The sequence below is a fragment of the Nesoenas mayeri genome, assembly GCF_963082525.1.
Source record: "Nesoenas mayeri genome assembly, chromosome: 8".
NCBI classification, from domain to species: domain Eukaryota; kingdom Metazoa; phylum Chordata; class Aves; order Columbiformes; family Columbidae; genus Nesoenas; species Nesoenas mayeri.
In genome coordinates, this window is record NC_137554.1 from 21,404,292 (window position 1) to 21,431,328 (window position 27,037).

Below are 27,037 nucleotides of genomic sequence, written 5' to 3' on the forward strand. Positions count from 1 at the left end.
ACCCTCAGTGTGATCTGCTGCACTGGTGGGGAAGACGAGAGAGGCTCTTGTGGCTTTCAGAATGGGAGGGCTGAAATACAGGTGACATTTCAATCCTCCCAAGTAACTAAATACTGTAAAATATCTTCTGACACCTGAATGGGGACATCATCTCAATAGGAGAGGATGTGGAAAGGCAAGTGAGGTGAACATTAAGAAAGATGGGATCTCTTGCCAGCAATTACCTGCTGTACCATTGTTTTCCCCTTGTGATAGCCTCTCACAACTATAGACTTCTCTTCCCCAGAGGACTCCTGCAGGTGGAGTCCCATTCTCTGCTGGAAGGACCCAGTAGCCTTTTGTTTAGAAGTGTTTGATATTAGTGATAGTAGCAGTATCTTTAACAGGAACATGAATTGTAAGAAGTTATAATTGCACAGCTTGCTCTACTACTACTTGCGTGCTGAATACTCAGCACAGCGTGGGCAAGTTTCCCTGCCAAGGGCATGGGAGCCACCACAGCCTGCAGAAACCCCAGCTTGGCTCCCATGCACTGAAACCAATCAACCTCTGCCTGATCGTTACCTAAAATCCAGAACAAATCACTGTAGAAGCTGCAATAGAGTGCAATAGCTATGCAAATCAGAATATACATGGGGGATTTTCAGTGCATAAATTAAACGCATTTTTGAATAGGCACACTCACAAGCCCCGGTACATAATATTGTGATGGACGCCATAAAAAGAACTGAAGGAGGAAGGAGAACGAGAATTACAGAATGTGCATTGTGGTCAAATGCTGTGAATTTAAATCCAGTCTACCAGAGGCTACTGTGGACAGCTAGTATCTGCATTGCTACCTCCTTGCTCCCACCATTTGCATCCTTTGTGCTTCAGATGCCAAGTTCTTTGTGGTTTCATGTACAGCAAGCACACAGCACAGCAGCAGTCTCATGCAGCATCGCTTAGCAATATTATGATTCTGTAAGCAAGAGTCTGTGTAAGTGCACAAATGCAGCAGGATCTGCTACTGATGAAAAGCCTTCCTCTGTGATCACACTAGATAACTGCACAAACCCCTGATTTCTTTATCAATTCCTAAAAAAAGCTTATAAAGTCTAGGCCACAACAGCTAATCTGGTAAGGGAAGAAAAGCCCTCAGGTTCATCATACCCTGCATTGTTCTCTGCAGACTGTCCTTAAGGGGCACAGATTGAACTGTAGCTTTGGAGAGGTATCAAAACACACATTGTCTTGTGCTCCTTACCTGTAGATTTTTCGGTAGAACAAATCACACCAATATATTCTGTTTGTTGCGACCTCCACATCCAGTGCCACAACATTCTTCAGCATGGGAATGATGCGAGAGTAGTCCCTTTTCACCAGGTCTATCTTACGGACCTCATGGCGATTGGTGAAGATCAGGTAGGGACTCTGGCCTACCACAGAAAAGAAGTGCGTTTGTCATTTTAGCAGCTAACCCAAGAGCTGGATTCAGCTTTCATTTCTCAAACAACAACAGAACTACCAGTCACTGATATTTCTGCTTTGTAGGGAAGCTTTACACCACACAAGAAGCAAGTGTAAATGGCTTCCAGAGGCAGAGCTATCAGATGGACATGGAGGACCACACTACCTCTGTGGCAGCACAGCAGGACTCTGTGCACACCATATAGAACCTGGGAAGAAAGAGGTTACATGGGTGTGCAGGGTAACACTAGAGAAGCAATTCTGTATTGCAGGTAACTCACCCTTCTCCAAGAGACCCACTATTTCCATTAAAAAAACCCGCAGCATTGCTAATGCTGAGTCTTGCACAGTTCAACTTCCTGTCCCTCTAACAGTCATTTTTGCAATAGTGCTGAGCAAACTGCTGCTGTTCACGTTGGTATCTGCCTAAGAGGCTGGGAGAGTGGAGAGGTGGCTAAACTGCCATGCTTTACCCAGGATGTTTTCCTCCTTTAATACGACTACCACTGAACGTTTTTAATAACACCAGTCAAGAGACTTTCTTTTCTAGTTTCAACTTCAAACAGCCAACTAGTGACTGTAATCTTGCTCTGTACAGTTAAAATATTCTGATCTGCATGATCAGTAGTTCTTGCCTAGAGATGCATCTGCTATTGCTGCAGCAGTTCTGTGCTACTTGAAATGAAATGTCTTCCCTTGCTTGCTTTGCTAGTTTCCTTTTGTTTCTGTTCCCCTAGCCTCAAGCTCTGCAAGCATGTTTTCTTATCAGAGTTGTGATGTTGAGCAAGCAGAGTTTAAGTGCCTGTAGCGTTGTCTTACCTACAGCTTTGCAGTTCTTGGACAGGGTGTCCATCTCATATCCCTCGTAGCACTCGCATTTGTAGTCCCCCTTGTAATTAATGCAGATCTGGCTACAAGCGTCTGGATTCTCACATTCATCTATGTCTGAAAGGAGTGTTTGAAACCCATCAATAACTTGAAATCAAACCATCTGTGATGGAGCAATGCTGAAGTGAATATAATCACATCTCTGTATGGTGAAACACAAGGGACTGCTGTTTGCATGTAAATTACCTCCACACGTTTTTTTATCCAGAAGCTTGTATCCGGGCGGGCATTCGCATTCATAACCGATCTTCAAGTCTTTGCATATGTGTGAGCAACCACCGTTGTTCATAGAGCATTCATTAATACCTGGAAGGGATATACAGATTATCTATGACAAAGAAGGGATTTTAGTTGTGAGACCAAATAAAATTAAGAGAGGTCCTCAGAAATTTTCCCGTATCTATCAGCTTTTGGTAGCCAGGAGCTGGCCCCACAGAGCATATGAGTGACTTCACAGATAGAAGCCACCACTACCTCACTTTCTTGCTCTTTGTTATTCCAAATCACCGCGGCAGGATCATTTGGACTGAAAGCTAGTGGCTAAATGAACAGGGAGCCCTGGAGATACAGCGTACGCGAATCTCTGCATCTCATCTCATCAGAGAGCTGCTGCTTTGAGCATGTTCTGCCATATCTGAGAAACTTCCAAGGGACCTAGGGCTCTCTCCAGGAGACTCCTTCTTCCCCATGCGCTGCTTCATGTTGACTTTTCTGAACAGTCTCTCTGAGCTTTAATAATTCATGCTAGGGGAGTCTCATCTCCCAGAGGCTAGCTATTTTGAAATACTGTACTATTTTCCCATCCAGCTTCAAGGAATGATCTATGTGAAAATTCCAGAAAACACCAAAGTACAGTCTGGCAGAGATATTATTCCATTAGCACTGGGATAGAGTGCTCCCACAAACACCTCCCACGCGACACTGCTGGCAGCCTGCAGCAGCCCAAGTGTGCCATTTGTGAAGCAAGAGCCCCCATCCTCTCCCGGGTCCCTGTCTAATCCAAGGCCACCTCTCTGATCCTGCTTTCAAGTGCTGAAATGAAAAACAGACTAAATGGATCCTTGTAGCTAGAACTGAATGAGAGGTTGAGGAAAGCTGTTTTCCTGTCAGAAATAACATTTCTTCTTGTAATTAACCTACACAAGGTGAAGAGAAAGTCCTCTCCCTAAGTAAGACTGCTGAACAGAAGCTGTGGGATTTCAGGGATAGTGAGCTCTCTAGAACAAACAAAACCAATTTGCTTCAATCTATAATGCATTTTAAAGGAAAATTTTTCATTTATTTTTTACTCCTTGCTTCCTCGCACACTGCAGGTGAACAGTACAGCAGAGGCACTAAACCAGTGGTCTTGGAAGAAAATGAAAACAACCACAAGCCAATTAAGTCAGTAGGACCATGCCAGAAGGAACCCCATCTCAGCTCTGGGATGCTTTCACCTTTCTGTCAGAGACACACACATACAGGTATCAATACATTATTAACACAGCAAGTTCACTAGGCTCCAAGAAGGTGTTCACAGAGTCACACTGTGTGTTGTCACTGTTCAATTATGTTTAAGGGCTACCACCCATTCCTACACTTGCCTAGGTCTCTAGGAAATTGGGTCATAAACATGTACAACTGCTCTCTGCAAAATACTGCAAAGGCTATTTTGACTAACAAGCAAACCCTCGCTCAGATGATTCTCATGGTTTCAGAGGTGCTTTGTGGAATGGATTTAGAGACCACAAGTGCTGATTCACTTGCTGCATTTCTCAATGGCAGCTGAGGAGGAGCCAGGCAGCAACATCGGCCTGTTCTCTTTGTGCGGGGCAGCCGCTGCCCATTAGCCAAACTTCAGCAGTACCCTCACTGCCTGCCTAAAACATGACAGGTGATGTTCTGTCTTCTCTGCTATTTTGGGGAATCTCAGAGGGCACAGCAGTGTCTAACACACAGCCAGACAGGCACACCATGATGAGGAGCATGTCCTACATGTCATGTGTGGTTTACTTGTGCGTGGGTGTTACATTCACAACAATCCATATCATTCTGCACTCTTAAAGTGTCCTTTGGGGGCTATTCTCTGTTTAGTTTCCTAACTCAAATTACATTTCGCTGTCAGCCTGGCACTGCACCAAGTCAGCCATGGAACCACTGTAAAGCTGAGGACGAGGCCCAGCTGTGCCCAGTCTCCTAAGATGAACTGGGCTGCCAGCTTTATTGGGAGACCTTCACAGACAGGCAAGTTGCAACACCCACTCAGAAAGACAGGGAGATGTAGATTAGCATGGAAGAAAGCGAGGGCATACTGAAAGCACAAGGTAAGAGTGTCTTCACGAGGCATGCACACACACTTCTTGTCTGACACAGAGGAGAGACTGACAGTTCTTCCTGAACGTGAGTTATTTAAGTGGCAGGCACTGAGCTCCATGCTACTGGTGCTCCATGTCCTGGAAGAGATGCCTGTCTGAGACTTTTCTGCACTGTGGAGAAAACCAAGTGTGTTTGAGCAATGCTCCAGACTGGGGCTAGTGCCCACAATGCCTGGTGGGAAAAGAGAGAAGGGCTGCCCTGGGGAGAGTTGCACAGCTCCCTGGACCAGGCTTTCTGTTCTGCTGACTCTGACAGGCCTGATGCAGACCTGGCTCTTGCAGCTCGTGCATTCTCACCATCCCAAAGCTGGCAGGATGCTGCAGAGAGCAACCTGCTGTCATTTCTAAGGGAAGCAGCGACAACATGTAAAACCCTGAAATGGGTAAAGTAATCTCTCAGTGATTGCTGCCACTCTATGTGTTTTCACCTTCAAAGCACGTTCCCAGTGCTAAATTTTTATGATGTTATCATCACTTTACGATTCCAACATAATTTAGGCAATGAGGCTAAATAAACTCATCTGTGCTGTGGAGGACACTGGTATCTGGGGAGAGGGTGAATTCCTGGTTCCTAGTCCCATGCTCAATTCATACATCCCTCCAAGAATAAAAGCTGAGCTGAGAAGGGCACAGTTCAAACTTACAGATGATCAGACAAGGCTACTAATTATATTCATATGCAGAGTGATGAGAGAATAAAGGCAAGGAAAGAGAAGCAGAGTGAGAAATAGCATTAGCAGCTACATGTGGTTACACTCAAAGCTGTGAGCACCAGATGGAGGAGAGGGGAAACAGTTACAACAGGAGCAACACGTAGAAAGCAAGTACTGTACCACATTCTTTCAGAGGCTCGTCAGACCAGTCCCTGCAGTCTCTATGTGAATCGCACACTTTGCCTCCGTCAATGCACTCTCCACTCTTACACTGAAACTTGCTGGGACTTTCACATGCTGACTCTGTCATGTCGGGCAAGAGAGGAAAGCAACTAAGTTAGACGAGGCTCATGACAACAAAAAGCTTGACATAAAGCTTCAAGAGAGTGTCATTAGCAGAAATGGGATGGGATTAAGCAAATGAACATTAAGCCTGAGTATCATGCAAGGAACTTTCCAAGTCATGCAGTCTACCTGGTCAGCACAATCATCTCTCCCAAGCAACCCCACTGCTGGAACAGCTTGAAACTCCACACAGAAGCAGCCTGCTATGGCCCGGAGGAGTAGAACAGGCCTCTGCCCTTTCCAGCTCTCGCAGGCTTCTACCATGGAGCATGAGGAGTGCAAAGCTGTCTGTACGCACCTTGGACGCAGCCTGCCTCGTCGCTGTTGTCAGGACAGTCGTGCACCTTGTCACACTGCTTTGCTCCATGGATACAGGTCCCATCACCACACTGGAATTCATCTGGCCGGCAGGTTACCAGAGCTTTAAGACAACACATTCAAGCATTAGCCACAAAGGACTTGAATCTTCTGTGCAGTCCCTTTTAGCCACATACCGCTGACACTGCTGGAGTTTCGCATCCTCTGTCAGCAAATGGCACAGAGCTCTGGCTGCTTCCACCAAAGCAACAGTGGCAGCAGCTGCCTCAGCCACTGTGCTCCCGTGTCCTGTGGCATCCCAGATCACCCTCTGTGTCCTTGGGAAAAGCACCCTAAAGCTCATATGAGCAGAATTAGTCCAAACAGAATTGGTGCAGGCAGTGAAGCTTCTCAGATGAGACAAGAAAGCAAGCAGGCAGCAAACAATCAGCAGTGGAGCCCCTCTGCGTCTTCAGTCTTATGTAGGAGGCCAGGCTGCTTTCCAACTAGGCATGCAGAGTGGCACTGGGTAGGCAAAGGCAAGTGCTTCCCAGCTCTCCTTCCTTCAGAAATATATATTTTCAGATATATTTCAAAACATGTCCATGCTAAGGGCACGGGCAAGAGACATGTATTGACCCTCTCTACTAAAGCCAGTGTGGTCACAACAGGGAGAACACTAGCAACACAGACATGATCACTGGATTACTAAATGCCCATGATCTAACAGCCCACAGGAAGACAGAAGAGTTTCACTGCACTGTGGCTCGGTGTTTCTTGGGATTACTGGCCAAAAACACCTCCACAGTGTCAGGCCAGGTTTCAAGCCTGAAGCTCATTTGCCCAGGTCAAATTATTAAAGATACAGATCTGATGAACACCAAAGCTGGGGAAAAAGATAAGCCAGCTGCACTGCCCATACTAAAAGCAGTCATGTTTCCCTTGCCAAGGCCACAGTGAGGAAGAGGCCTCCCTAGCTGGGACCAGCCTTGTGCTGACAAAGGGCATAGGCACTGGGCTGCAGCCTGTATTCACTGGTTATACAGGCTTCTCATTCCTGGGAGACATTGTGTAGCTTACTGCTGAGGGGACCGTCTTACAGATGTTTTCTTAAAATCCTATTAAGACAGCATGCCCTGGAGAGCTCTTGATTCTAGCCTTTCCATCTTGCTGATTGCATCCTAGTATCATACAACATAAAATCACTGCCTCTGAATAGCTAGAGGAGGTCAGCACTGATGTTACTACATGGGAGATGAGAGCTATGTGGCAAACCTTCCCTGACAATTTGACAAAATGGTTCTAATATAAAAATTACGACTTTCAGATGACCCAGGAAGAGCCACAGACATGAAGTGAGTTAGTATCGATACCAAAAAGTATTAGCTGCACAAAGGCTCAGCATTACTGGTGACTGCATCCCACAGGATGTAGGATCCAGATTCATGACTGCTTCATTGGACTTAGCTCTAGTGCATCTTCAGCTGGCGAAGGGCACAAGAGACAGGAAAAGCCACAACTGCAGGGCTGGTGGGGCAAGGGGGAAATCTTGCCTTTAGCAATATACAGTATTCACATGAGGAAAGTTTGGAAATAGCACTGCTCCTCTGAGAGGAAAACCATGTGCACTATATTCATAAAAAGCAACAAAGTCAGAAAAAAATCCCAAGCAATAAACTTAGTTATGGGACCAGCTGTGTCGCCACATTTCAGCTAATAAACCCAGGCACAGAAATGGGAAACCTCAGTGGGACATCTGGGACCACAACTGAGCATGCAGGAACTGCTGCTTCCAAAGGAGAAAAATGAAGGAGAGGAAGAAAGCAAGCTGTGGTCTGTGAGAATCACCAAGCACCGATCTGGAAGTGGCTCTGAGAGCTCCTGCAGGGAGGCATAGGTGCTCCTGCTTGAACTCTTCCTGCCACCTACAACCACCCGCTTGGAGAAGCCCTGACGATGGAGAGACCACCTTCCCCCCAGGCAATCTTGACCTCTTCCAGGCTAAACCTTGGCCATTGCAAACCTTCTGCTACTGTCTACCGGAAAAATCCCTTGCTGCAATTATTTCTTGTCTTCACCCCCAACATGGAAAACAGTTTTACTTCACCTTTTCTGTAGGAACTTTCATATGTGGAGACAGGAAAGGATTGTCGTCCATTGCTGACTATAAGTATTAATGCCCCCAAAAACGGTAACATGTATTAAAGCCAATGGGGATCTTGTTTTCCTTGAGCAGAAACAGGTCTCCAGTTTATCAAATAAATCTGCTTTACGACAGCTACATATTTGGAAGGCAGCTGTGACAAAACCTACTAATTGTCCTCAATTATAACCTTCACAGCTCTTCTAAAAAGCAGTTATAGCTAGATGCTAAGAATAGAAAGGTTTCTAATCCTAAAACAAATAGAAATGAAGGAGAATTTTGCAGGAACTGAAAAGACAATGTTGCACAAGCACCATAAGACTGAGGAAAAAATGACAGCACAGCCCTTAGCTTGGTTGCTACAGGGACTGCAAAACACAGGTGTGGGACTGTACAACATCATTGCACAACGCTTTTGCTTCAAGAGAGAGAAGTTTGGAGACCTGGCTTGGTTTCCTGGCTCACTTCAAACTCCAGCAGAGCTGTGGAACTTCAGACCTTTGAGAAATGGCCACTGACCCGCCTGAGACATTTTAAAAGAGCAGATACAGTAAGAACTCTTACTGATCACAAAGATAATTCAAATGCATATATCGCATTTCTGTTTTTTCAGTGTGCATTTTTCAGTAGGAAGAGAGAGAATGCTGTATTTATACCTGGCCTGGAGAGCATAAGTTTGAGGGGAGAGGGCTAGGAACTTTGTTATCCTGAAGCCGGGACACAAACCCATCTCAGCGGCGCTGGCAGAGCCGAGAGCAGGCTGCCATCAGGGCCCTTCCCAAAGCAGAGCAATATCCCAAGGACAGAGAAGAGCTGTGCTGTTTATTTGCACAAGATGTTCAGAAAACTGCTGTGCTATTTTGGAGGGTTTAAATCAGTGAAATCTTAGCAGTTTTATAGCCAGCTCCCCTGTTCCGCAAATCAAATATGAAACAATTTACCAAAGCCCTGCTAAATTAACAGACACGCTCAAACAGAAACACTTCCCATTTACAAATACTGGGCACAAAGCAGTATAGCTCGAATTCAGCAGCAATATTCCAGATGCCAAGTCTGAGTCTATCTTCTTCTTGTTTCCCCTCCCACCCCGCCCCCCTTAAATGAACTTAATCTCAAGAAAACCCCAGCATTTGCAAAATGCATCAATCCCACTTTATAGATGGGGAGGCAGAGGCACAAAAGCGTGAGGTCAGGTCCCAAGCGATCTGTTTTCTGACTGACAGTTGTAGGCATTATTTATTTTCCTTCCTGGATGCTGTAATGTGAGTTGCAAAGGACCTTTTAAAATATAACCATTCCAGATTTGGAGACTAATTAACCTAATGTTCATTTTATAAATATATATACATATTTGAATATATATGCTAGGGAAAAAAACCCAACCACTCGGTGTTCTCACACAGCTTTCCTGAAATGACTCATTCCTTCCTATTTATTTTCTGTCTTGCTGCCAAAACCTGTTCATCAGTTGTCACCCTTTATTTCTGCTTTATTTGCTTATCACCCCAAAATGATTATAACAAAGGACTGGTGATAGCCTCATGACATTTTTCCTTTAAAGCATTAGCTCCCATCCCTCTATTTTATACAAGGCAAACCCCACACAATTCCCATTTGCAAGAGAAGACACAGTGCTGATATCTGCGGTTTTAATCAAGTCAAACCTAGTTGTACTTGTGCCACCCCTGTTGCTAAGGGGATGGAGCAGTGCCATGCACCTGTAACTCCCTGAGTGCCGTGCGATACTGATCTCAAAAGGAGAATTTCTGGAGAGGAAAAACAATAATAAAGGTCAATCCCTAAATGCTTCAGTCCAACAGATGAACAGTGATGTTGAGTTTCCAGAGCTCTCAAATGTCACTTTCTTACTGCAGGCATGTGCACCCGAGCAGCAGCTGCATTTAGGATCAGGAAGCAACATCATTTTTGACTCTGACCTAGTCAACCCATCAGCTACACGAGTGCTCAGTGCCACAAGTCCTCTCCTGGCTACTACCTTACACATTCCCCTCCCAGCAGTGTAAACAGCAGCAAGCTTACACACCTCTGTGACAACGGGGTGACTCCTAGTTTGCACAGGTTTAAAGGGCAGAACCAGGCACTCTGACGGAGCAGCACTGCGGTAGCTAAAACACAGGGCTTTGAATCCCACTGTTACCTGACCCACAGAACTGAAAGAAGCAGAAGCAGCTCATGTGCTTGTTTTTCCCGGGTAGATAATCTGCACATTGTGCTGTAGTGAGACTTACTGGAAAAAACACTCGGGGTGCTAAATCTCTGCTAGTCAGAGATATAATTGCCTCAAGTCACTTCTGCCACACTTCCTCCTTCCTCCAGTGGTTGTCAGCACTGTGCTGTGCTGCAGTGGTGTCCAGCTGCGTCCTCTGCCCCAGGGAGGCTGCCCTTGGTGTATCTGGAGGTGCTACTTGGTGAAGCTGCTCTGTAGCTGAGGGATGCTGTCAGAGCCGTGCTTCTTTTGGGCCTCACATCTCTGCAGTTTGAGCTCGGCTGGATATTGCTGGTGCATGTCAGATCAAGGAAAGAAGCTGGGGAACAGATGCTCCCTCTGCCTCAGCAAGGTACATGGGCACAGTCCCACTTCTCTCACCCAGCAGAGTGTCGAAGTAAACCGAGCATGTAAAAGACTTCAAAAAATTCCTTTCAAGTTGAACAACGGGGGTTGAAATTTTAGAGACATTTCATCTGAAAGTGCTACCTGTAAGCTGCTACCCTCTTCCATCACTTGGAAGCAGAAGGGAGCTCACCTTTCCCTCTCCTGAGTTGTCTAAGCTCAGCCATCCTGCCAGGTTGCCATCACTGCAGGGAAAGCAACCTGCGGGACAGAGAATCCCCTGCGCCAGACACTGGTTCTTCACCTGTATTTGAAATGTGGGTTTAGCCACAGCCTTCTGTTTCAGAGGGGACACAAGTACAGGATTGAGTACAGGAGGTCTCAGAATAAAAACAGGCACCAAACAACAGGGGCTGCCCCAGGCAGTGCTGAACATCTCCACCAAACATGCTCCTGCCCGTCTTTCTTAAAGACACACTGAAACGGATGCCAGGAGCCAACTTTGTCTCCTGGCTTCACTCTTCCTGCAATGCTTCCGACCCTGGGAGTACTGCCTGGGCACCTGCTGCCCAAGAGCTCTGTCAGCTCCTGTATCACCTTGGAGATGAAGAAAAAGACATCCTACCTAATCCATCCCTACTTGGAAGGAGGCTGACAGCGATGATATCCTTATACCTAGAAGTCAACACTGCTCTCTTCCTAACAAAACATGTTTGGCTTCTCCTACTCTGCTCTCAGCTCTCTTTTTTAAAAGACTCCTTGGCCCTACTAAAGGCACAGCAGATCCAAGGTTACCTGTGGCTCATCCCCCTGCTCTCCTGCAGTGTAACCAGTGGTGTCCAGAACTTACCGAATCCTCCTCCTCTTGATAAACAAGCCACTGAATTTACATCTGTCTCTCTCTGCCTGGGAAAGATTCTGATCATCTGCTCTTTGAAGGGTATTCCCACACAGCTGCTCACCAGTCCAGACTCAGTGTTGTCATGGGTATGAAAAGACAGTGCTGCCTGAAGTGGTAAATTTTTTTAGGTACCTTTGCAAAAATGTCTGGTTTCTGCAGCTGGTTAGTGCCTTTCTCCCCAGAGGTGGCCTAATGTCAGAGCTGCTAAGTATACACAGCTATGTAAATATTTTATTTCATTTCAATCTTATGATTATGAATATTTTAGCAAAACATTTTGCTCTTATTTTCTTGTCTTTCTCTCTCTCCCCCTCCTCAGATAAGTGACCAGCTTGAACAGTTTAGTGGCTAAAAATGGATGAAACATTCAAAACGCCAAGCACACCAACACTACCATGTTAAATGCATAAAACCAGCTGAAAAGAAATCCATTATTTATTAGTTCTGTGCCTTTATCAAGCCAAGCTCAAAGCACATTTCAAACTGGATTCTTCAGAGGTGCTGCTCTTGGCTGCCTTGTTCAGTATACTCTAACTTCAGAGGCAGAAAATTCATTATTTTTTTTCTGCTGATCATATATTCCCTTTAGCATTGCAGCTCCCAGCCTCCAGGTTGTGACCCCACCATGCAGCCTGAGGGCTTTGAACATTTTTCCCATTTTCCATTCCTTGTCTTTCTAGTGAAACAGATCTCATCTGAGGCATGGTACCATCCAACAACTCTCACACCTCCTCTCTGAATCCTATAAGGAAAAATCATAAGAGGAGTCTGGAATATACCTGACCCTGCTGGTTGGGCACCCAGCTGTGCCATTTGGGAAAAAAACGCTCCTTGTCAGGTGCAGAGGTGCTGCATAGACATTGAAGACTTGCCTTAAAACACAGCCCACAGCAGCCTTCTGGCCCCTCTCCCCCCAAAAGGAGAGCCCTCAGCCCTGCCCCTGCAGACACTCACAGCAATCCTGCTCATCAGACTTGTCCTTGCAGTCTTCGTCCCCATCACACTTCCAGTTCAGATGGATGCATTCACCATTGCTGCACTGGAACTCATGAGCCGCGCAGGTGTTGAGGGCCTTGGCATCGTAGCCACATTTCTCTACGGACTCGTCTGACTGATCCTCACAGTCCGGCTGGTTATCGCAGACCCACAGCTCTGGGATGCACACGCTGTTGTTGCACTGGAACTCATTGGGGTTGCAGGTCAGAGGAGAGCATTTTCTTTCATCGCTGCCATCCCCGCAGTCATTGTCACCATCACACACGAAGATGATGGAGATGCATGACTTGTTGCTGCACTGGAACTCATTGGGAGAACAAGCTTGGGAATAAAAACAAACAGGTGAGCTGTGAGGTCTCCAATCTCCCCATCCCCACCATGCCAGCTTCAGGCATGACTGAGACAGGAGGAGGGCGAGGGCATAAAAGCATTACCTTGGCTGTCCTAACCCAAAACATTTTTCCCAACAGTAAACTACATGGCAAGAAGCAGGTGGAGACACAGTGGTTTTCTCACTGCTGCGCCAGAGTATGCAACCTCTATGGGCCATGGGCAGCCCTAAAGAAGAAGGGGCAGCAGGGCTGTGAAAACTGCAGGCAGGAAAAGCAGGGGGCCAGCTGCTGCTGGTGTTGGGGCAAGAGCAGCCAGGCAAGGCCCAGTGCACGGGGTGACGGCACGGAAAGAGCGGAGAGATCGCAGTGCGTGCTGGAGGTGCTGGCACACGCTGGGGGTCTCGCATAGCGCTTTGCTTTGCTCCGCGCTGACATTACCAGCTTTCCTGACTTTCACAAGCACAGAATCAGGTTTCAGGATTTCACAGTGTGCCTGGTTTTGGACATATTAAGTGGGATGTGTAGGGTAAATATTTAGTGAGACAAGCATCAATTTAGCTGCAATCTGCCAGTAAGGCCCTTTACAACACACTGAATGCCTTCCCTGGAAATCACAACTCAGCATTAACATACAAATGAGGCGTTTATCAGATTGGAAGCTGAGTGGAGTACTCTCCTCTGCAAGCCTAATGGACAGCTGAACCAGAGAAGCCTGCTCAAATGAAGCTTTCAGGTACTCCAACAATATGCAGTTCATGGTCCCTTGATTTCATCAAGGTGTGGGGGAACCAAAGCCCAGGAAGAAATTCTCCATAACCACTTTTAAGTAGTTACTTAAAAAAGAATCCTGCTTCTGCAGTTTCAGTTATCTACAGGAAACTGAAGGCTTTAATAAATTACAATAAATATATACAAATAAATTACTTTTTTTTTTTCCATTGCCCTTGGGAGTCTTTTTGTCTTCAGAAGCAGAAATATTTACTGTCAGATCTGCAGAGCTGCTATGACAAACCACACAGTTCAAAGGGAAAACAGCAGAATTTCTGTAAAGGAGTTGTCATATCCCAGCTTTCAGCCAACCAGGAACACAGTGGTATTCTACCAAAATATGATGTCTGTTTTATACCTGGGAATGAAACCCTAGTTACCTAGCAGTTACGAATATGTTCACTTGTACATGGATACTTATTTACATTCTAGCTTGCAAACTTTCTGGGCTCTATCTGTTAACCTAAGCAGCCTGTAGTTTTACATCAGTGTGACAATATACATACTTCTCCCCTGCCCTGGGCCTGTGCTCTGTTTCCCAGATATTACTCTGTCTACCAAAGTAACAATCTGCCAAATTAGAAGAGAGGTTTGCCTTTCTTGGTACAATACTACCATGAACTGGCTACAACCCAAGCTCCCTCCAAAAGGGATAAATGTCAATAAGAAATCTCAGGTGCACACTCCTCTGTGCCCAACTTGACATCAACAATTAAATGCAACAGAGTGTGGTCATTGAAGGAGCACCTAGTGTTAGACAGCAAAGTATAGTCTGGTCCAGGTGGGTTACTCAGGCTCCCTCTGTACTAGGTAGAGTATTTTGGAACGAGAGAGATGCTCTCAGCAGGCAACTCCTGCCACCTGCCTTGGGATAAGAACTGTCCCTTGGAGGGGCTAATGTTTCTGCTCTCCAAAGAGAGGGAACTGAGATCAGACAACTAATATTAGGTGATAAATACCTCTCATTATGACCTGAAATACAAGCAGTCTGGTGGAGGAGCATCTAAAAAACCCCACTTTTGCATGGCAGAATTGAGACCATTTAGATGTTCTGGTTTTTATAGAAATTCTGCTATTTTTTCTGCATTGAGCATAATTTTCTAACCTTATCCTAATAACTAGATATAATCTATTAACCCTACTGATAAGTACACAGCTGTATAACCTCACACTTTCTTCAGATGATGCACAATATGGAACTGCCAAGTAGAGAACAGTTGTAATCTTACCAATCTATTTTAAAAAGTAAGTGAGAAACAGGAATATTTCTAAGGCTATGTACATTTTCTGTAACAGATCAAGGCTGAGACAAAATTGCTTTTCTGGCATTATTTTGATGAAACTCAGAAACAGATCGGTGAGCAAAATTTTGCATAGTCCTTTGATGCCTAATTTTTGGGCAAGGCTGTAATGAAATGCACACTCCAAATGTGCATTAATTTCCTTTCTCCCAACTGTAATGAGCCCATCGTTTTCTCCCTTGTTGTTCCCCTGGTCCCACCTCCACCCCTCCTTCTGTCTGTAGGCATTCCTTTTCAGAAATCTGCTGCATTGGCAAATTAGTGACTGACAAACATATGTGTGGGATCCAGACAATGCAAGTTTGCGAAAAGCTCCTCCTCTGCACCTACTAATCCCAGTACAGATATAAAATTACTGATAATCGCAGCCAGAAAATAGAAGCAGTTCAGCTTTTGTAACCTCTCACGAGGACTTTCTCAGTGAAGCTTGTGAATTACTAGCTAGAAAAATCGTGTGGTCATGATTATTTTATTTCTTTTTAAAAATTAAATTTAGTGTGATGACAGCACTAGAGAATACAAGTTCTCTCTGCTGAACACGCACAGCAGTCTGGCTATTGCTAACTCCCCCTTCCCACCACTGCAGCCCTCAGGTGGGATCAATTTGCAACTCACTTGAGCAGCTAAAGCCAGGGGCAGCGGCACCGACACCGATGGGACATCACTGTCACTGGGACAAGAGCAACTATTTGTGCTCAGGTCTTCCTGCCTGCAATTACAGCAGCCATACGCTGCTGGGGCAACCAGTAAGACTGATGGGCAGCTACCACTGGGCCATGACAAGGAGGCCACTGGACAACCACCACAGCTGTCAGGGGCTACTGCAGTGCGTGCACTGGCAGACAGTGGCAGTGCCAAATAGTGGTCCCTCACTACAGAAGGCTGCTCAAAGCACCTCCTGGTGAACTCAAGAAATAAAAATGCCCTTTTCTTCATTTACAGACCTAATGACCATCTTTAGGCCAGCTCAAATGGGACAGTTCCTTCTGGGTCACACGTGCTTACAGGAGAGGCTTCCGTCTCCATGGGCAGCTGGCTGTCCTGATGGCCATGGGAAGGCAGATAACGTCCCAATTCCTCTCACCCTTCCATTATCCTCTCTAACAGCTAAAATCCGTGGGGCATGCCAGGATAAAGCAAAGTCTGCAGCTTCCAGCCACGCAGGGACTTGCTCTGGCACAGGCAGGCAAGAGAGGAGAAAAGCTGCTTACAATCCCCCTGTACCTAGGCAAGAGCCAGCACAATCGTGCTCATCAGAATCCCTGCTGCACGGTTTGGTGCTGGTTTGAAGAATCTAATAAAAAGCAGCACAACAAATTATCTTTCGTAGCACCTGGAGAGATGAGGATGGAGAAGTAGAGTCCCAGGGACAGTTTACTTCACTTCTCCTTTCATAAATCTGTCAGCGTACCTACGTACTCCCATCACTACAGCATTTTGCTGCCTTTAGAGCATTTCAGTACAAAATGTGTGAATAGCAATCAAATGATCACTGGGGTATTTCTTCTTTGACTTCAGCAATTTGTTTGCATTCTCTGATTTTGCTACCTGTCCTATTGTAAGCTTTTTTGTGCAAAACAAAGGAAACAAATATTAGCTTGTTTTCCCTAGTGCCAAAGAAATTAATAAAAGTTGTACTCTAAGGTGCAAAACCTACTTCAAATACAAAGTTATCCCAGTAGAAATCCTGGAAATGCTTGTCAGGAAGAAGTATTTAACCAACAGGCTTCAAAGAGGTAAACAAGAATAATTACAAAAAGCAGATTTGCAGAGTACTGTAACCTGTTAGGGTTCTTCACAGTTTTAGGAAGCAAAATATCACATCTAAATGATACCATACATGTGCTTTGGCCTATAGACAATATATACCACAGGTGCTCTGCATTAATTTTTGCTTTGTACTATATGCCAAAACATAGAGCACAAATGTCAGCTTTTGCCTCATAGCTTCCAGCTGCAATCTTGTCACATGTCTTGAGGAGAGCGGAGCAGAAGCAGACTGTGGATGGAGGAAGTTAAAAAAAAAAGGGGGGATATACTGCAGTTGTGGAGTTGGCGTTTCAGAACTGGCTGGTTCTCTTCTGCCTGAAGCCAGGATTTAACCAGAGGCTTTAGTGAGCAGTCTGGTGCAGCAGGGACAATCGTAATTTTTTGGTGCAGTGCCTGAGCTAAGATAATTCTACCACATGCTTTTTAAGTGCTTATAGAGAAAAGTAGAACACTCTAAAGATACAGGGCAGTCTTTGAGAATCGTAATTCCAAAAAATATATATTTGTACATAACAACGTTTCTACAATGAACATTTCTACCAAGCATGGATCCTTAAATCTGGATAAATCACAAAATATTCATTAAACAGGATATCCATCATTAATAGGAGTTGGGAATTATGTACAATGGACTGTAACTGCTGCCACTGCTAATCTTTAATTAAAGATTTTCTAGCTTTCCCATAAGAGTTGGATATTTAATTCATCTCTCTTCTCCAAAAAAAGTCAGTTCCACTTGAAATTACATAAATGGCTTAAAGAATGCTAATTTGTGGTAAAATCTGTGGTGAGGTGGATAACAGCAATTATTGATGCTGAAGACAAGAAGATGAATTATTACTCTGCATTTTTCTGAGACACTCCCCAAAGCAACTTAAAAAAAACGCGTGGCTCAAAATTTCTTGTTTGCTTAAATCTGATAATGGATCATCTAAAGAAGGCAAAGGATGATCTGCTCATACTAACATTTGCATTGGGGAGGGAGAGATCTGCCAAATTATCACCCCTTCAATGCTGCCAGGAGATGCTGGTGCACTTCAGAAATCACCTCAGCTGCGGGGTTTAGTATCTGACCTCCGCGTGGCTGCAGGAGCGGAATGCCTGAGCTCCAGCTGCCCAGGTATTCTGCACCAAGTGCAAACCCAGCCACCACAGCCCACATACATTAATCCCTGAGCTGGACTATGGATAAGGAGGTCACAAAGTCCAGACAAGCTAAATTAAGCTGGAACTCACAGGCTAGTTACCACTGCTGTCATCATGTTGGTTTTATTTAACTAGTATTTATTATGAGGTTTAATGATATCTAAATGATTTGTTTTGTCTGCAGACAATTGGTGTGCTTACCAAATACCTGAATATTTCATACAGCTCTTCAGTCAAATGCCAGTCTTTAAGGCATGAATTCATGCCTAGAAGGACAAGTTTCCCCACAGAAAGCTGCCCTCCAGGAAGGACAGCAAAGATCCACTTTAAGTTCCACTTAAATATGAGAAGAAACTTCTTCTCAGTAAGGGTGACAGAGCCTGGAACAGGCTGCCCAGGGAGGTTGTGGAGTCTCCTTCTCTGGAGACATTCAAAACCCGTCTGGACACCTTCCTGTGTAACCTCATACGTGTGTTCCTGCTCTGGCAGGGGGATTGGACTGGATGATCTTTCGAGGTCCCTTCCAATCCCTGACATTCTGTGATTCTGTGACAGCAAAAGGGATGGAGGTAAATGAAGATGACCTTGAAGCATATTGCTCTGAAAAAATGACAGGCCTCCCATGGAGGGAATAATGCAGCTGAACTGCAGTCTCACTACTAACAGTGGTTGTTGCTATGGTGATTGATTCTGAAAAGCCCATACAGATGAAGACTGCAGAAGGAATAGTAATTCCTGATATTGTTCGAATCACTAATGTAGCTAAGGAGCCACCTCACGCACTTTTGCAAATTAGTATTTGCATGTGCTCACTGCCTTTGCCACACTGCTCCCCTCAAACAAAAATGAGTTATTTTTCCATTCTCTGCAGTAGTATTTGCATAATATTAGTTAATTATAATGGAGCCACCAGATGCCAAAGACCCTGCTGACAAATAATAGTTGGTTCAAAAGTGTATTTACTGATTTAGAATATATTTCCTGAGAATCACATATTCATTCAAAGTGGTTTAATTTTCTGAAAATCTAATTAATTATTACCCCACAATTTATGGAGAGAAGCAGCTTCTGTACAAAAGGTATGCACGCTCTGAATTTCTTTGCTGTCTTTAATCTTAATTATGTGCAATAAGGTTGCTAACTCATACTTGCAGTCTCCTTAATTTTCTTCATACCAGGAAAGTGTTATGAAGTTTATTGCAGGTGACTGAAAATGACCTCAAAATAAGAACGAGTGAGTGCAGTGTAGTGGGTTTAGAGGTAAAATAAAGCAGCTTGGGAGAAAAAAAGAGTCTGGTCAGAATGCCTAAAGTTGATACTGTGCTGCTTTTTGATAAAATCCAAGACACCCCATGGGGATCTTGTGGGGATAAAGACATCATTATTAGTCTTTTATATCCTGATAGGAATATAATCAGCTGAATCAGATTGGAGACGTTTGGTACTAGCCAGAATTTAAATAGAAAAAAAGTATGCTGGGATGTGTTCAGTGGGTTTCTTTTCTGACTGAAAATTGGAACCTGTATGGGACTAGATCAGTCCTATTCCCTTCGACATGACTTGCTTATTAAAATGGCAATTTTACAAATTATACCAATTTGGCAAATCCCTCAGAAACATCTGATAACATCCATAAAACTAACAGCTGCTCTAATATTAACACACAAGATTCTGTATTTCTGAGGAATATACAAACATCACTGAGGAGGGCCTTGGTCCTGTGACAGCATACACAAACCCCACATTACTGTGTACACAGACCTCTCGGATCCAGCGGGACTCCCTGCGGTTATGAGGATTGCCTGAACAGAACTTTCGGCATGACCAGGAGCTAATTTTGCCATTGCAGAGTTTAAAGCACAGACACTTTGCTAGGAAAAGCCTGTTCCATATATGTCACCTTCCATCACTTTCTGGTTTCTTATGTCCAGCTCAGGAGAGAGACTTCATCAAAATCTTAAAAGCTACAGGGATGGCCCCAGTTTAACCAGCTGGAAAGCTCAACCATTGCACCAGTATCAATCAGGTCTTTTACACTGCCATAACTAAGAAGGGAATCCTGGAGTTTTGTAACAACCTACAATACTTTATTGAACACAGGTAAGGGACTAGGGAGCAGCAAGTCACACAACAAAGCTACATGCACTGCTAATACTTGTGCAGCTACTCTTATATCATGAAAACTGCACATACCTCAAATACACTCATAGGAAGAAAAAAAATCTCAGAATTAAGTAAAATTCTATGTTGATGGAATCACTGCACAGGCCCATCTGTGAAAAATAGAGCAAAGAAAACCCACACTGGCCACCCTTAGGATATGTTTCTGAACCAATGGGCCAAAGAGGTAAGGCAGAGAGAAAAGCCGGGCTGCAGCGTGATTATCTCACAGCTACAGCAGCCGAGGGCTCTCGGGTTTTAACTCAGCTGAGTTACAAGGGACAAAGCAGTGCTCACATTGCAAACAATGCGGTCACTGCCCCATAAAATTTCCACTTCCACTAATTTACTGTGCTTGATGGGAATTCTCTGTAAGAGGAGAGATTTCCTCTTATTGCAGTTTGCTTCACTACTAGAGTTAAATGTTCATTACATTTAGAACACGGCACTATCAACTCTTCTGGAGCACAGACAAGACAAAGCAACACTGAGAGCTGTCACATCTCTCCTTGCTTCCTCTAGTTTACCCAACTGTTTATCACATTTCTGTAGGAACACCTATCCAAAGTGAATTTGAATGTAGGTTCAGTAACAATGAAGAAGATGCTTTTGAAATAAAACAGTTTGCAAGGCAACTGATCTGAAGGGAGAAGTACCTTAAAAAAGAAGCATCAAGGATACAATGAGACAACCTGCAGAATTCAGTGTAGATTCAGGGTTACAAATATAAGCACATACTATATTGACCAAGTCTATAAAGACAAGAGCACTGTGGTGGTTTTGGGAGGGGGAGAGACTGACAGACTTTTCAGGAAACAAAGAGCCCCTAATTATTTTCAGTTACGTGATATGAAGGGGTACAACTATTATTTGTTGTAAAAAATGTACCCACATAATGTAGCCACAATTCCACAAAAGAATGACAATAATTTTTAGAAAAAATGCTTTAGATTTCCAAATCAAACAGAAAATTTAAGCACTGAGTGACAGTCACTGTAATTAAAAGTGTAAGGGTCGTGTCTTAAGTGCACTCATTTTATTAGTAGTGAGATTTCTATGGCATTAGGATCTGCCCTTCAGTTTCTACAGCTTTGAAACAGAAAGCAGCACTTTGCTAGATCTGGGCTGAGATGAAGAATCAATTGTATGACATGAGCAATTATTTTAAACTTGCGGTAAAAAACGAAGTGTATTGAAGTGCATTTTATTGTGACCTAAACCTTCCCAGTTAGATTTTATCAAATAAAATAATTTATTTGCAGCATATGAGCAAAGTTAATCAAACCATTATATTTTCCTCTGTACGAAAATAACGTGTCTCAGACACTAAGATAACTTTCAGATGGTGTTTTATCCATTAACATGACTCATAAAACAGATTTTTTTGTTGATTGTGCATCAAGCATTACGCGGTCCTCTCCTGCGTAGGACTGCACTGAGTTCAAGTGAATTGATTTTGATTCAGTCTTCAGATCACATGCTCAGGAAGCATAACTGTTAAGCACTCGTTAATTAGCGTAACGCATATGTACTCGTGGCCACTGAAGGATGGAACTCCTACCCACGTATCTGCCATTGTAACACAATCATTGGCACTGACGGCTGCAGAAGATTTCTCTTACTAAAACTATACAGATCCTTGCTTTTTGGATGAATAGGCTCAGAATTATAGCTCCATTCTTATTAAGAAAGCACTTCAGGGACATGAAATACAATCATATTTGGCAATAAAAGATGCAATTTATTGACTATTTCAATGCAAAGAGCTCTAACTGTTGAAAGGTAGACTGCCCAGAAGATAAACATTACTACGGGCCAATTTTTGCTCCTTTGACAGTACAACATGGGAAACTGGAAAGAAGAATCAGAGACAACTTCTCCAGCTAAAGTACAGAAAGAACAGCAGGGTAAAGCTTTTGTGTGTGTGCACAGGTAACATGCAGTCCAGCACTACTAGGCTTGTGTTAATTATCCACAAATCTTTGTATAAAAACAGTTCTTTCATACCACTTTTCCACAACTCTCTGAAAAATTATCATTTGGGGTGGGTAGGATTCGTGTGTGTGTCTGTGTGTCTGTTCTTTTTTAAACGTAAGCTCAAGAGACAGCAGGAGGGAAATCCAAGCCATTTTGCCATAACCTTCTGCAGGTAGAGCTCTGACAGAGCTTAAGTTGTGGCTTTAGGATTTAATTCTTGACTTAAACAATGACTATCTCACCTCTAACCATAAATTCATGCAGTATTTTACATTTAAGTAGTACAAGCATGCAATATATTAAAAATGCAAATACCTTCATTTTCCCTGTAAGAGTGCAATTAAAGGTTAACTATCAATCTCATTTTCCTTGCTGTTTCATTCTGAAGGAACTCAGAACAAATATGATGATGGGCTGAGATTTTTCCAAAATAACAATGGGGATTTTTCTGCAATTACTACTGCTTTCGAAGGAGCTCTAATACTTTAAGCAGTGATAAAGTGGCAGCTGTACATGTTTAATTTCTGAGAGCCAGGGCATAATGCACAAGCACTAATCCCTCCAGCTGTCCAGTAATTAAACATCATGTAAAGCCCAGAGGATATCATTGCTGTGCTACCTTATCTTACTTATGAAGGACTTTCATTTGTTAAATCTACGGTCATTTTCTTTCCATTCTTGGAAAAAATTGCAGATTCCTCCACCGTGGCAAGTGTACTCAAGTTACAGCTACCTTCTATAAAATGACAGGAATTTCAGGCTAGCCACATCTTTTCATCACATGCTGAAATAATAATGAATAGCGATAGCACAAAAATATTTTCTGTACAGGCACAAATGCAATACTATGGGCTTTAACCCCAATCTCAGGAAGAACACATGGCAAAATCTGAGCCTTTGGGTTTGATTTCTGTCTGAGTTGACTGAGAAACAGCACATCATTGTGCACCTGGCCTGCTAATGAAGGTAATGAACAGAATTTGTAACTGATGAAAACATGTATTAGGCTGCAAAGGAAGATAAAATTAGTGCTACATTATCACCAAGTAAAAATCTCTCAGTAGGATCTGTGGAGATTTGAAATCAACAGAATCAGCATGGTCAGCTCCCCATAGGTAGCACTTGAAGTGCAACTCATGCAAAACACAGGTACCTTTTACGGCATGAAGAAGAGAATGAGGCTGAGACAACATGATGCTCCTCATTGCTACAGGACAAGGATAAAAGATGGTAAAAGAATTTAACTGTCAACAGAAAGGTCACTTCCTGTGGGTGTAGGTGCAGGAGCAGCGTGGAGGAAGGTGACTTTAAATCAGCTTTGTAATTTCCCCACTTCAGCTGGCTCATCATCAGGTGGATCTGCCAGAGGGATCAGACCAGCTTTAGCCTTCTTTAAATTCTGCTTTCTGCCAATAGTTCTGGGGTGACTTGAGGGCTATTGAGGAAGGCACTGGAAACAGTTGCCTCCAAAAGTTTTCTGCGCTTGGACCTTACAAGAAAAGGACCCCTCACTGATGGTTTTTATGGAGAATCACATCTGTGCCTGGAGCTTTGCCAGGAAAAAGTGAAAAGCTCCTGCCCTGAGGATCTTGTAAGTGATATATACACTATGGATATTTGAAGGCTGTGAGCTATGACAGCAAGGACATGTGGCTTACAGCTGAGCAAGACTGTGCTTACTGTTGTTTCCCTTATTAATTTAAAAAGAACTTTACCAGTCTGTTTTAATCTGGCATATTGTATCATAGGGCTGAAAATCTAGAACTAATTCTGAGATATATGGTCAGCAATGAAAAGCTGGAAGATGAGGGTCCAAAAGAAGATGCTCTCGCTAATGAGGCTGTCACTGTCATGGGGCTTCTGCAGAATTTACTGGCTCTCACTCTTGGACAACTGTATGAGATCAGTGTAAGTATGTCTGTTACCTGCACAGGTTCCCACCGATCGCTGTCTCTGTACCACAGTTAAGCAGAATAAATAATGGTATGGGAAAATAACTTCTTGTGCCATCATTGTATCAATGAATACATAATTTCAATGTGTCTCACTATTGGGAAGGGGAAAATTGTGCACCTGCAACTCCTCATCTGCAGGACACAATTTTCATACCAGGTGCAAGAAGCGGTCCAGGTGAGCACCAGTAACACAGTCAGAATTCTGAGACAGGGCCAGAGTGTTGCGCTCTCTGTTGACCATCCCAGAGTCCCACCAGAGGGAACAAGCCATGTGCACATTGAAGCCAAGCAATGCCCATTTCGGCTTTTCCAGGATGGTAGCTCTTCTGTTTTAAAGCCAGGATGAAATGCTCTCCGCATTCCCAAGCGGCTGAAAAAACACTTGTTAGAAAATCTCTCTGTTGGCAGAGATTTAACAAGTTCTGCAGTAGTTAGTAAAGCCCAGACTGACCCTGAGTTGTGACGCTTTAATTAGAGTCTCCCATATTAAATTTCTCTTTTTAGTCTCAGTAAATGCATTTCTAAGCTTGTCCAATCAATTGTGACGAAGGTTAGGTACACTGGGAGCACAAAACCTCAACCAGGGGAGTAAGAAAAAGGAAGCCAGCACTACCAAGCCAGCAAATTCAAGACTGCTCTTACATTATTAACGGGTGATATCTATTTTTGAGGACTAAACCTGACCTATGACTGCAAAACACTTAGTAAAGACACAAATTATTTTTGCTCCAAAGAACTGAAAAATAAGTTATTTTTGTTTTTATATACTCATTTATTTTTTAAAAGGCAGACATTTGCATTTTCAAAAATCATTTGTGCACTAGAGGTTTGCAGTGGACTTAAAGCCTACTTGCTGGAAGCAAATTATTTAGGCAGACAGGTGCTTAGCTACCTATACGCAAGGATTAAAACCCACAATTAATCCCTGGTGCAATTACAGCCTGTGCAGACACAAATCTGGATGCCTAATCGCTGGTGCTTTAACCACTGCAGGTTAAATAATTCACAGCTTCCATTGCTTCCTTGGGAAGTTTTTCCACAGGGTGTAAATCACATTTTTCTGCCTTGTTCATGGGTGAACAACAATAAAGTGCCTTACTATCCATTGATAACGGCTTCCAAGCAGTATGATGGGGCCAGTGCCTGGACTGCTTATGAGAATAACTGCTTTCTTAATACTGGTACCAGACCAGGCCTAACAGGCCAGCAAAGGCAGTTTTATACACCTCTCTGGAAGTTTTATTTTAATGGACTTCCCCCATCAAATTATTGTTTCTCACTTCAGACATGGCAAACGGGACCCTTATTTCAGATGCTTTGCTTACTCCTAACATTAGAGTATGATAGGGCTAGATTGTGCAGGGAGAGATGAGAAACTCAGAAGATATATTTGACTTATCCATTGTTTGAGATGATGTATTCTTTTTTTCAGTACAGCTACACTCATGTAATTCCAGAGGTTGCAAACTGCAGCGGAACCCTTTGTCTAAAGGAGTTTACACAAGGACAGCGTACGAGACTGCAAATTCTCTGCTTCCTTGAAGGAAAGATCCTCTGAGCACTGCTGTGATAAACCTTTTTCAGGTCACACAGTGTGCCAATCAAAACAGCACATCTTCAACAGTGACCAAAAGCAAAGGAGAGGGATACAGAGCATCACTCTGTTTCCATTTGTGCAAGAGGATGCACCAGGGATGTGGCTGATACAAAGCACAAGGGTGAACCCAACCTAAAGAGAAGATTCTCTTATTCATATTCTATACTTTTGTCCCCAAATTTCTGAACAGCAGCTTTCTCCCTCTAGCTGGCCATGCCAGTGCCTACACTGACTACGCTTGTTAAATTACACATTGATTCCAAAAACAATTACATAATTCAGAGAAGAAAAATCCATCAAAAATTACAAAATCCAGAATAGCATCTGAAAAGCAAGCTCTTGGAGGCCAGAAGCGGACATAGGAGGAAGCCTCATAATACACTTGCACTGTTCGTACAGTCTTGGATGATTCTGCTACTATAACCACTGTTTTCCTCCCCTGCACTCTCCTGCAGTAGAGCCTCTCTTAACTTGGACTGTGAATATTTTGACATAGGGACAGGCGCTTGCACAGCCTCAGCACAACCAAGCCCTGCTCCTGTATCTTCATACCAGCACGATATTGTTAGTGGTACAAACTACCGATGCAGAAATGCAGGCTCAAATAACATGAATAAACTCCATATTAAGTTATTTTGAAGAATTATAATACAAAGAGACAGTTATTCCTATCTAGAAATAAGAGTACCTGTAGTTAAAATAGGTTTAAAGTGTTATAATAGCTTGAAGTAATAGCTTGATCAATGTAGATTTAGAAAGAGCTTAGGGTTTTTCTTCTGGATGCCCTCACAATAGCTTCAAGTCATATTCCACTAGTTTATTGCACACGCTGGCTCTCAACACAGAAATTATCCTGAGCACAAACAAACTCCCTTCCAAACATTTATCCAGGAAGATGTGTTATATATAGACAAGCTGGTCAGCTCTGTGAGAAGTGCAGCCTCAGCTCTGGCAAGGGGCTGCAGGTGAAAAGTGGTGCTGTAGCTTCTTTCAAAATGGGAAAAAACATGCAAGTGCAGAGGTTAAAAAAAAAAAAAAAAGGTGTGAACCTAGGAACAGACTTTTTTTTTTTTTTTTTTTGATCAGGATACTGTGTGCTGCTGAGAGAAAAGAAAACAGGTAAAGGAGGATTCTAAACAGAGAAGAAATGGGAATGTTAACAGAGTATCAGTGGATAGGCTTAGTGAAGTTTATCAGATTTGGATAAAAGAGAGGATAGCTATCAATCCTCCACAAGCTCTCAGAGTTTAAACGGCCAACACGTTTGTTCTCATCCAAGAGGAAAACACTTTAATTTGACAAGCAACCACACTAAAAACGCTCCCACTACAGCCATTCAGCAGTGCCTCCTGTCTCCTCCTCAAAGTGAGTTCAATGCCTCTGAAAGGTGAAGAGGCAACAGATTTTAGGACTGAAAGGTTCCGATGTCTGCA

The 27,037-nt window shown here is 43.5% G+C and overlaps 1 protein-coding gene across 1 annotated transcript in view; it reads right to left on the reverse strand.

Moving 5' to 3' along the window:
- Positions 1 to 27,037, reverse strand: part of LRP8 (LDL receptor related protein 8) — a gene marked incomplete at its 3' end in the record, with an annotated part of 176,937 nt that overhangs the window by 9,504 nt on the left and 140,396 nt on the right. Inside the window, exons 5-10 of the mRNA XM_080348443.1 lie at positions 12,557 to 12,919; positions 5,988 to 6,110; positions 5,525 to 5,647; positions 2,524 to 2,643; positions 2,269 to 2,394; positions 1,247 to 1,418 (exon numbers count right to left, since the gene is read on the reverse strand). Coding sequence (XP_080204569.1) covers positions 1,247 to 1,418; positions 2,269 to 2,394; positions 2,524 to 2,643; positions 5,525 to 5,647; positions 5,988 to 6,110; positions 12,557 to 12,919 — 1,027 coding nt within the window. The remainder of the gene's footprint in view (positions 1 to 1,246; positions 1,419 to 2,268; positions 2,395 to 2,523; positions 2,644 to 5,524; positions 5,648 to 5,987; positions 6,111 to 12,556; positions 12,920 to 27,037) is intronic.